We start from the raw sequence: 12182 nt of genomic DNA, 5'->3' as shown, positions 1-12182 counted from the left end.
AGGTGCCTTAGGCAAGGTAAAACAGCCACGCATCTTTACATAGTTAAACAAATATTCTGCATCATAAACAAATGCAGCACATCTTTGCATAGTTAAACAAATATTCTGCAACATCTAATGAACATTTTTCTTAAGTGCTATAGTTAGCTGGGCATGGTAGCACATATCTGTAATCAGAGCATTCTGGAAAGTTGAGGCAAGAAGATTAAAAAAAAATTCCAAAAATCACTATGATGATGTCATAGTTATATGAGGGCAAAAATTGCCCAGTTTCCTCAAATGTAATGATAGTCTTTTTGTTGATTTATCTTTTTAAATTTTGAGATAGTCTTACTTCATAGCCCAGACTGTCCTAGGACTTCTGTGTAACTAACCTGAGGTATCCTCATATTCAAGGTTCTCCTCCCTCGCCTTCCAGAACATGCAATACAATGGCCAACTTGGTAATTAGCATTTTGAAAGCTTCCAAATCTATTATTTTCAGTATTATTTCATATAATTGCAATATGGAATAGGTAGGATTGGTTTTTTTTATTTGCATTACCTGCATATCTAAAATTATTTTAAGTTGATGTGGCTTTAGTTATCGTTTGATCTTCCAGAATTACGTGTGAAGAAAATTTAAAGACTGAATGTTCTCTCTTATTTTTTAATATTACAGTGTTACTTATTTGAACCTGTGTGTATTTTAGATGTGTCTGGTAATCATTCTAACACAAAGAATCACTGGGGTCAGTTGTTTATTTTGTTATGATGCGGTGTTTTGGGAAAGATTCTTAAGTATTACAGAAGGTTTTGAAAGTCTTTAAAATGCTGAATATCTTAGAAACTATTTTCTAATTTTGTTTTATAATTGTATTATTTTACTTTAGTGTTAGCTTTTAGACTTTTTAAAAAAGAAATTGTAGATTATATATTAAATGAATTTTGCTGTTGAATAGTATTCATGTTTAATTCCATGGGATCATTTCAATAGACAATTTTAGAAACCTTTTTCAAGATTGAAATTTCTGTCAGTTTATTTCAAAAATAGTTTAGCATTTCTGTACATTTTAATCCTACAGAAATGGCACTACCAGAGTAGTTAAAGCAGGTAGTTAATTATATACACTAATTTTTAAAATACCCTAGGTCAGTAGTTGTAATGGCTCTACTCCTATCAGAATGGAGTTTAAGAATAATGACATTCATACCCTCTTCAGCTTAATGTACTGAGTCAGGCGGTGCTGGGGCAGATGTATGCTAGAAAAGCCCTACAGTTGATCTCAACGTGTACCAGACGTTGAGAACTATCCTCCTAAGCACTTAGGTGCCCTCTCTTTGAGAGGCACTTAAGATGGAATTCTTGAATATAATTTTCTATCTTTTACCTGAAGATTTTAGTCTATTATTTGGCTAGAAATACCACCAAATGAAAAGATTAAAGTCTGCATTTTTCACTCACTATTTTGATATCAATGAAATTGAGTTATTGGAACGTTGATTTGTTACTTTTTGTTTTAAGACAAGGTTTTACTATGTGTCACTGTGTTGAGCTTGAATATATTAAATAGCCCAGATTAGGCTGGAATTCACAGTAATCTTCCTGCTTGAGACTCCTCTGTCCTGGGATTATAGCTATGCATCACCACACTTTGCATTAACGTCTTGAGACTATGGTGTAGTCTGTTCTCTCGCCCTCTTCAACCCCTGCCCCCGTTTATTGATGAAAGACTTGCTGCATTTAAGGATTTATCATGTAAACATAATAACCTTCCAGAAAATGTACAAAAACAAGTAACTCTACCTACCTTACAGTTGAGCGAGAAAGATCAGTAACAGAAAAATAAGCCATAATGCTGTGAGTAGTGTAGTACAGGAAGTTACGGAAGGAGGTTTGGCCAGTCAAGAGTATAGTGGGATAGAGAGAGAAAGGACCATTTTCACCTAGACAGACAAGTGAAGTGACTGATGGTTACATGTGGCTGATTGAAGAGGAGCTAGACAGAATGCAGAAAGTATCAAATGAGAAGGAGTCCAGCCCAGCGTCCATACTGACTTACTTGAAATAGTTCTTGGACTGGGTGACTTAGCTAGCCACATTTATAACCCATGATGTCACATCCTATGGTAGTTGACTACTGGAGAGCAGAGATTAGGTTTGTAACATGATTCCATACTAGTGACCTAAGGTGACTGAGTGCCTTACCAGGGAGAATCAGTCCTTAGGCTGGCAGCTGGTCACATTCTTAAGAATTGGGGCCGTGAAACGCAGCAATGTTAAGTAAGACATGTAAATGAAAAGGTCTTTCAGAATTGGCCTGGAAGTCAGTGAAGAAAGTCCCAGTCTGAAGGAAGTGAAGTGCTCCAGAGAACCTGGTGTTTTAACAAGAGATCACGTCTCAGACAAACAACAAAGGATACAGTGAAATGGTTTCACAGAACAGTGTGAAAATGAGAGTACGGAGAGTCAGAATGATCAGCATTATCAGGGTTGGTTTGGTTTTTCTGTTTTCATACTGTGTATTCTGGCCATGGTTTTCCTCTCCCTCACTCCTCCAAGATCCTCCACACCTCCCTACCTGTACCTAACTAACTCCAGGCCCTTTCTTTCTTTCTCTCTCTCTTTAAAAACCAAACAAACAAAAAGAAAAACCACATACACAAATGGAAACCAAAATATACAGCAAAAGACCAGATAAGACAAAAAGTACCCAAACAAAGCAATTTGAGACAAATTGTCTATAAAAAAAATACTTGAGTTCTTTTTTTCAGGACAGGGTTTCTCTGTGTAGCCCTGACTGTCCTGGAACTCACTTTGTAGCCCAGGCTGGCCTCAAACTCACAGAAATCCACCTGCCTCTGCCTCCCGAGTGCTGGGATTACAGGCGTGCGCCACCACCACCCGGCCCATTGAGTTCCTTTTGTGTTGGCCATCTAGTAGTGGGCATGGGCCTGTCCTGAAGTGTGGGTAATCTACCCAGTGGGACTCCGCGCGGGGGGAAATTGGTATTTCTTTGGCAAGTAGATGTTGGTAGCAGAGAGCTTCTCAGTTAGCGCTGTGAGCCCATGTCTACAACCTCTATCAACACTGGGACCCTGTTTGACTTGAACTTGTGCAGGCCCTGTGTGTGCTGCCACAGTCTTCGAATTCTTTTTTTTTTTTTTTTAACCATTCTCTTAAGATTTATTTATTGTGTATACAGTGTTCTGCCTGCATACCAGAAGAGGGCACCAGATCTCACTACAGATGGTTGTAAGCCACCATGTAGTTGTTGGAATTGAACTCAGGACCTCTGTTAGAGCAACCAGTGCTCTTAACCCCTGAGCCATCTCTCCAGCCCCCAGTCTTTGAATTCTTATGTGCACCAGTCCTGTTATATCTGGAGGATACTGTTCCCTACAGTCCATCCATCCTGGTCTTAGACTCTTTTTACCTCCTCTTAGCTCCCTGAGCCTTGATGGGGAGGGTTTGATGAAGACATCCTGTTTTAGGACTGTGTGCTCCAAAGTCTCTGTTTATGTTGCCCAGGTGTGGTTCTCTGTGTCAGCTCCCAGCTACCGCAAGAAGCTTCTGCAGTGGCTGAGTGATAAATGCTACACTGATCTGTTGGTACAGCAGAATGCCATTAGGAGTCATTGTATTGCTGTGTCTCTTTAGCAGAACAGTAGTATTTGTTTTTCCCTGAGGTCCATGGCCTATCCAGTCTCAAGTTCTTGAGACTCGAGTGTTGTCAGATAGGAATTTCATCTCGTGCAGTAGGCCTCAACCATTCAGAGCTGGCTGGGTACTGCCCACTATGTTTGTGCCGCTGTTGAACTGCCGCACTTTGCAATTGCCAGTGTAGATCAAAGGGTTGGTAGCTGCGTCATCTTTCTCCTGAAGTAGTGCGTTCTGGTGCCATGAATGCTAATCAGTATAAGTAAAGCCTCCAGCTAGACTTCCTTCTCTGTGTTCCCTGACATTTGTAAGTGTTCTCTTCAGCAATAGGGCCTTACCGTCACTTTGTAGAGAGTAGCCAATAGTCTTGGCAATAGCTTGAGTTGCTTGGGGGTTCCCACAGGGTCCTTTGGTCGACATCTGAATTATCTGAAGCCCATTCCTGGCACTGGAAGTTTCACCTGGTGGTGGAATATGTCTAGTTGGGACATTCTCTCCCCGGTCGTTTGGATACATTTAGATTTCTTTCATATATGTATATATTTTAGGAAGCTTCTACAGTAGTGGGGTTCTTAGTGTTAGCTGTCCCTCCTTAGCCCCTCTCTTCCTCACCTCTTCCCATTTAGTCCTCCCACTCGAGGTCCTCCCCACCCCCATCTCTTCATAACAATGTATTCTATTTCTCCTTTCTTTGGGGGATCTTCTCCTCCCCACTAGTCCCTGACTTTGTACCTAACCTCTGGTTCTATGGATCGGAGCACACATATCAAAGGCTTTAAAGCTAATGTCCACTTCTGTGTCAGAGTTCTCTAGAACACATGATAGAATAAATATATACATATATAGAGAGAGATTTGATATGCATATCAAAATATATATATGGGATTTATTTGAGTGGCTTACAGCTGTGACCTGGCTAGTTCAATAATGGCTATATCTCAGAATCCTGAAAACATAGACTCTAATACCAGTGAAGGAATAAGCTTGCCAGCAAGAGTGAGTGCAAGCAGGCAAAAAGTAAAAGTGTCCTTCTTCCATGTCCTTCATATAAACTGCCACCAGAAGGTGTGGCCCAGATTTAAGGTAGATCTTCTGACTTCAAATGATCTAATCAAGAAAAATCCCTTATGGGTGTGCCTAACCGCTTGAGGTTTAGTTAATTCCAGATGTAGTCAAGTTGACAAGCAAGAATAGCCATCATAACACTTAAGATAAAACATAGCATATTTGTCTTCTGGAAGTCTAGGTTATTTTACTCAGGGTGATTTTTTTTTTCTTAGCTCCATCTATTTACCTGAGAATTTTATAATTTTATTTAACAGCTGAGTAATATTCTGTTGGATAAATACACCATGTTTTAATTGTCCGTTCATCCATTGATGGACATCTAGGCTTTTTCCAGTTTCTGCCTATTATGAATAGAGCAGCAACAAACATGGTTGAACAAATGTCTCTGTAGCAGGATTAGAGTCCTTTGGGTATGTGCCCAAGTGTGGTATTGCCACCAGATCTTGAGGTAGATCTCCAGCTTCCTGAGGAACCACCACATTGATTTCCATAGTAGCTGTACAAGTTTGTACTCCCACCAGCAATGAATAAGTGCTCCCCCTATCCCACATCCTCAGCAGCATGAACTGTCATTTGTTTTATTAATCTTGCCTATTCTGACTGGTATAAGATAAAATCTCAAAGTAGTTTTAATTTGTATCTCTCTGATAACTAAGGATGTTGAACATTTAAGTGTTTCTCAGTCATTTCTATTTTATCTTTAATTTCAGATTATTTTTAAAGTGTGCCACTTAATTTTTTGCCTTCAGAGTTAGAGCATTATTAGTATAATATGATCCATGACTATAATCAGCTTTTTTAAAGCAGGATCTTAAAAGACAATTGCTAAAAGGGAAGTAGAAGCCATATAATATGTTGTAATTTTATTCAGTGTAAGATGTACAGAGGAAGTGGAGTTCTCCTACAGAACTTGTGTGTCTTCTCGAGTCCTTGCCTAAGTAAGGATAAGTCTAGTGGAAAACAACTTCTTAGCCTACTCTCATTAGCCTGCTCATCTTTTGGAAGAATACTTTCTACCTTATCTCGCAGATGGTATCCAGATGTATAAAGGGAACTAAATGACATAATAGCATCAGAATAAATGTGTCTGAGCATTCTGCTGGCCTCTGAGGCAGTAAACAATGACCTGTAAAACTGCATCATCAAACCTTCCCTAAAAAATAACTGGTTCCTTGTTAGAACCAGTACTTGTCCGCTGAACTGGCCTGACCTCAGTTATGTGTGGACAGCTCATTAAGGCTCCATCTTTAGTAGCCCAGAATAGGTCCAAATGCAGGTTGATCATGTACCTCCTACTGCAAGCTCAGGCAGACTTATTTGCTGTCCCTTCCCATCTTATCTGCTACACGCCCCTTTGTAAGAATATGTAAACATTTGGGCCCTACTGTAGCACACAGGAGTAGACTGAGACCCAAGAAAGCCAACTGCATTGCTAAGGGATGCTTGAATATCTAATCCTGAAAGCCCATCTCTTTACAGACTCCTAGATTCTTCCTCAGCATAGGATGGACTACTACTTCAAGGCGATAAGAAATGGACTGCAGCTGCACTGAATAACATGAGTGAGTTGCACTAATGTTGAGTGAACAAGAGCCAGACACAGAAAGGGTGTATAAACTCAAGATAGTCACTGTCTATGCAAGAAAACTTTTTATTTTTTTGTGCTATTGGTACTAACACCTGTCTGCAATGCGTAAAAGTCTTATGTGGAATACTTTTGAACTTTAAACTTGGAAATCTGAAATCCTCGGGAAATTTCCCAGCTGCATCCTTTCTACTATACCATTTGGTTAAGATGTCTGTTGTGACCTTTGCTTATTACTCCACTGTCTGTGGTTTTTGTGTTTGTTACTTGTTTTTCATTATAGAAAGAATTAGAGTGGTCCCATGGTTTCTTCAGGGTTGACAGTGTAGTCTATATTAAGAATCATTTTTTTCTCAACAAGGGGCAAGTACACAAAGTTTTAACAAATTTGATTTAAAAAAAAAACTTGTTCTAATTTATAAAGGAAAAAAAAATAGACTATAAAATATTAGTCTCTAAAAATGATGAGACAAATGTGTGAAAACTATTGGAGCTTGTTTCTTATAGATGTTGGCCGACTGGAACAAGAGCAAAGCCTGCAGTAGATGCGTGGTCATAAGCCTCTCCGTAAGTTGGCGTCCAGTAATAATGCCTTTTAAGGCCATTGGAGACTTCTGCAAGGTAGACATGTCCATCCACCACATATGGTTCCACATCAGTGTTATCTGGCTTTAGCCGGCCACTCTTCATCAAATCTGAATATGCCTAGGATTTTTAGAAAACTTTCATTAGGAATATAATTTATTTAATTTACAGTGGTTGGGCAAACAAATAATCAACTTAGCTGTGTTATTTTGTAGATTGAAATAAAATATTCTTATTAACATTGCTTAATTTTAGTATTATTCCAGATAGAATAGGTAAATTTTATTATTTAGTTATACATAATGGAAATGTGATTTTATAAAATTGATTTCTAAGTTTTAACATATAAAGGATGTTTTCATATGTAAGTCCTTTTGTGAGTCTCTGAGTTAATTCCTTATAATACCAATTTTGTGACCCATGGCCAGATGTTTTCATGTACTCTTAAGAGGTGGTAGCTGGCAGAGTGGGGAGTCCCATGTGCTGGCACATGCCTGTATTTTCAGCACTGCAGAAGCTGAGGCAGGAGGATGGTTGAGTTCAAGATCAGCTGAGCTGCATAGCAAAATCCTGCCTCCCTCAAATAAATCTGATGATCAGTAGGGCCTCACACCTCAGAATAAACAAATAAATAAACAGCTCCATATGGAGTTCAGTTGATAAGTCCCCTCAAGTCAATACAGAAGTTTAGTTTAAAAAAAGACAATTCCGGCCGGGTGGTGGTGGCGCACGCCTTTAATCCCAGCACTCAGGAGGCAGAGCCAGGCAGATCTCTGTGAGTTCGAGGCCAGCCTGGGCTACCAAGTGAGTTCCAGGAAAGGCGCAAAGCTACACAGAGAAACCCTGTCTCGAAAAACCAAAAAAAAAAAAAAAAAAAAAAAAAAAAGACAATTCCATAGTGTTAAATCACCATTTAATCACCTATCAATTGTTTTTTTACTGTAGAATTTTCTTTGTGTGTCCCTGTGGCTTCTTGGTGTGTATATTAAGAGTGTCATACACACTTGTGAGCTATTTTGTCAATAAAGTTGCTATTGTAGAACAACAGGGGAGAACTTTTGACAGGAAAAGATTTCCAACTTGGTTTTGCTTTCTGTTGTAGCTTTTCATTATTTTTGGTTCCATAGTCTGTATTCAGCTTGTGCTGTGTGGAAACCTAAAGAACATGAGTGTTTCTCTGAAAACTATGGGTAGTTTTTTAGGCCCGTTATTTTTGGCCCGTCCTTTTACAAACCTTATGCTTTTTTTCTCCTCTCTTTTCAAATGAAAGCTTTTTGTCACTGTGCTTTCTGTCTCTAAAGTAGTATGATTCTCAGCAGCTCATAGAACTTTTTCCAAAACTGACCACATACTCAAGCACAACACAAGTCTCAACAGATACAAGAAAACCTGAAATAACATCCTGTATTGTATCTAACCACAACAGAAGGTATATTAACAACAGAAAGTTTCTAGGTTCATGGAAACTGAACAACTTGCTCCTGAGTGAAAAGTAGGTCACGACAGAAATCAAGAAGGAAATTAAAAACTTTTTAGAATTGAATGAAAATGAAAACATAGCATACCTAAACCTATGGAACACAATGATGGTGGTTATAAGAGGCAAGTTCATAGCACTAAATGCTACATCAAAAAATTGGAGAGGTCTCATTAGGAACTTAACAGCACACCTGAAAGCTCTAGAACAAAAGGAAAAAAATAGTATTCAAAAGGACTAGGTGGCAGGAAATAAACTCGTGATTGAAATCAATAAAATAGAAACAAACAAAAAACCACCACAAAGAGTCAATGAGACACAGAGTTGGTTTTTTAAGAAAATCAGTAAGATTGACAAACCCTTATCCAAATTAACTAAAAGATAGAAAGAGAAGATCCAAATTAATAAAATTAGAGATAAAAGGAGGGACATAACAGATACCAAGGAAATCCAGAGAATCATAAGGACACACTTTAAATGTCTGTACTCCACTAAATGGGAAAATTTAAGAGAAGTGGATAAATTTCTTCATATATACCATCTACCAAAGTTAAATCAAGATCAGATAAGCAATTTAAAGAGGGCTATGACTCCTAGTAAAATAGAAGCAGTAATTAAAAGTCTCCTAAGTAGGACCTAGAGAGATGGCTCAGCAGTTAAGAGTACTGGCTGCTCTTCTAGAAGTCCTGAGTTCAATTCCCAGCACCCACATGGCAACTCACAGCCATCCGTAACTGCAGTCCCACAGTAGGCAGCGCCCTGTTCTGTCCATAAATGCAGACAACCAACCATATACATAAAATACCTAAAGAAATCAATCTTTTAAAAAAGTCTTCCAACAACAAAGAAGCCCAGGACCAGATGGATTCAGCACAGAATTCTACCAGACTTTCAAAGAAGAATTAATTCAATACTCTATCCCACTAAACAGAAGGACCATTGCCTATTTCTTTTTACCCTGATACCTAAATCACATAAAGACCAAACAAAGAGAATTACAGACCAGTTTCCCTTATGAACACAGGTGCAAAAATTCTCAATGAAATACTTGAAAACCAAATTCAAGAACACATCACAAAGCTCACCCACCATGATCAAGTAGGCTACATCCCAGAGATGCAGGGATGCTTCAGCATAGGTATGTAGTGTGAAGGACTCGGGGTTTACATGCATGAACACTAAGTGCTACAGAGCTTCTACAGGTATCTCTGATTCCTCTTCTTGACACATGAGGAACTTTGCTACATCAAATCAATTGTAATTTTTGTTTTCATTTGGAGGAATTGGAAAATTGTGTGGCTTAGTGATCCTTAATACTTGTATATAGCATCAGATATCTTTCCTAGCAGCTACTTTTTAAGGTTTAAGTTAAAAATTACCCAAAGCATAGTGTGACACCATTCTTTGAAACCATTTATGAAAGGAACTTACAGGTATTGCAGAGCCCAACAAAAGTCTGAAAACACTTACCACACATGTAGCATCGTCAAATTTGTTCCCCCAAATGTAGATATTAGATAACAGGAGGTTTGTTTTCATTGACTGTGAAAGAGCAACAAGCCCTTCTCCTTCTATCTTGTTGCTGACTACAGACAATCTGTAGAAAAGAAACATCATGGAATCCTGAAGTCCCACAAAGAATCTTAAGTCAGCATCAACACTTACTAAATCCATTTTATGAACATGTTTCAATGTGCTGATCTAAATATTGGCTGTAGAGGTTCTTTAATCCAAGGAACCTATTTTTTTTTTAATTGAATGTGTCATATACCCAGGAAAGTTTCCAATGTTTTAAAAATAGCCTGCTTGCTTCCCTTCCTTTCCTTTTTTCTTTCCTTTCCTTTTTCCTTTCCTTTTCCTTTTCTTTTTCTTTCCTTTCCTTTCCTTTTTCCTTTTTCCTTTCCTTTCCTTTCCTTCTTTCCTTTCCTTTTCTTTCCTTTCCTTTCCTTTCCTTTCCTTTCCTTTCCTTTTTCCTTTCCTTTCCTAAGATTTATTTATGTATTTGGGTGCTTTGCCTGCTTGTACGGCTGCACACCAGAAGAGGGTATCTGATCCCATTGTAGATGGTTGTGGGTGCTGGGAACTAAACTCAGGACCTCTGCAAGAGCAGCCAGTGCTCTTAACCACTGAGCCCTCTCTCCAACCCCTATTTGGTAAATGTTTGAGTAGATTACAAACATAAGTATTGTGTTAAATGCTTATGAATTTTCTGTTAGCATTCAGGATAAATGAAAGTTTTGGAGGCTGGAAAGATGGCTTAACATCTAAGAGCAATTGCAGTTCTTGCAGAGAACCCAGGTTCTGTTCTCAGCATCTACCACAGGCAACTCACAACCATGTCTAACTCCAGTTCCAGGGATCTGATTCCCTCTTTTGGCCTCTGTGTACACATTTGGTGCATGTATAAACAAGCAAGTGGATACACATAAATAAAAAGAGAAATAAAGATTTTTTTCTCATGAATTTGAACATACAATTATCCTATCCATTTTTTTAAAAGATAATCCTTAGAATTTTTTTACTTATTTTGATTAAATATAAAAACCATACTAACGCTTTAAGACTCCTGTTGTGGGAAGTTAGAGTTTCACTGAGGTACTTTGCGCCTGCATTTTCTATTCTGTTAAAAGAAAGATCTATTACTTCCAGGGTAGTATTGCTTTTCAGTACATCAGCCAAATACACCATTCCATCACGAGTTATTTTATTGCTGTGGAAGGAAGCATATTTAGCAACATTTTAAAAACACAAAGTATTGTTTTTATATTCATAAGCTACTTGAAACCATATAGTAAACTCTCTATTTCCAGTTAGTTTGCTCAACTTCCAAGAATAAAAATTCTCCATGAGGGGCTGGAGAGATGGCTCAGAGGTTAAGAACACTGGCTGCTCTTCCAGAGGTCCTGAGTTTAATTCCCAGCAACCACATGGTGGCTCACAACCACCTGTAATGAGATCTGGTGCCCTCTTCTGGCAGGCAGTCATGCATGCAGACAGAATGCTGTATATATGATAAATAAATCATAAAATAACCATCACAACATTAAAAAAACTCCAGGAAGTAATGCTTCCATATGTCTAGCAACAAGTTATTACAGATATATTACTGTATAAGCTAACCTAATAAAGCCTACAGCTTATGACAAAAGTTCAACAACAGTTAGAATTTCTAGTCACTGAAAATAATGTCTAACACATATCTTACACACTCTGAACATTTGTGTAGACTAACCTCAAGACTTAATCTTTGCATTGTCATGTAAATCACCACTTACCAGCTGACATCGAGGTAGCGTAGGCTGCTGTTCAGAAACAGCGCGTTGCACAGCTGTTGCATACCAAAATTTTTTATGCCATGTTTACACATATGCAGTTCAACAAGGGTGTGATTTTCTTTCAACATGTGGCCCATGTGAACTGTAGACTCTTCCTAAAAATAGGTAACGTCTTTTCTGAGTTTGAAGTATTACTTGTCCATTTCAAGAGCATATATTTTCTTAAAGTTAGGTGGATTTTTGTTTTGTTTCTTGGTACAGGGTCTCGTTATGTAGCTCGGGCTGATCTCAACCTTGTCTCTGTTGCCCAACCTCCTGAGGACTGGTGTTACAGGTGTGTGCCACTACATCTGACCTTAAATTGGCTTGTTAAAAATACTGCATTAAAAACAAAACAAGGCCGGGTGGTGGTGCCGCACACCTTTAATCCCAGCACTTAGGAGGCAGGCAGAGGTAAGCAGATCTCTGTGAGTTTGAGGCTAGACTGGTCTACAAAGTGAGTTCTAGGACAGCTATGGCTACACAGAGAAACCCTGTCTCCAAAAACCAAAC

The 12182-nt window shown here is 38.5% G+C and overlaps 1 protein-coding gene across 1 annotated transcript in view; it reads right to left on the bottom strand.

Annotated features, from left to right (window-relative positions):
- Window positions 1-6343: 6343 nt before the first annotated feature.
- The window catches only part of Lrrc34 (leucine rich repeat containing 34), a 31469-nt gene continuing 25630 nt past the window's right edge, over window positions 6344-12182 (bottom strand). Inside the window, exons 8-11 of the mRNA XM_059265315.1 lie at window positions 11631-11785; window positions 10910-11065; window positions 9826-9952; window positions 6344-6998 (exon numbers count right to left, since the gene is read on the bottom strand). Of these exons, the coding sequence (XP_059121298.1) occupies window positions 6795-6998; window positions 9826-9952; window positions 10910-11065; window positions 11631-11785 (642 nt within the window). The 3' untranslated portion in view covers window positions 6344-6794. The remainder of the gene's footprint in view (window positions 6999-9825; window positions 9953-10909; window positions 11066-11630; window positions 11786-12182) is intronic.

Source organism: Peromyscus eremicus, chromosome 6, assembly GCF_949786415.1.
Source record: "Peromyscus eremicus chromosome 6, PerEre_H2_v1, whole genome shotgun sequence".
Taxonomy (NCBI): domain Eukaryota; kingdom Metazoa; phylum Chordata; class Mammalia; order Rodentia; family Cricetidae; genus Peromyscus; species Peromyscus eremicus.
Note: the sequence above shows the minus strand (reverse complement) of the source record. Positions and strands in the feature narration are given on the sequence as shown.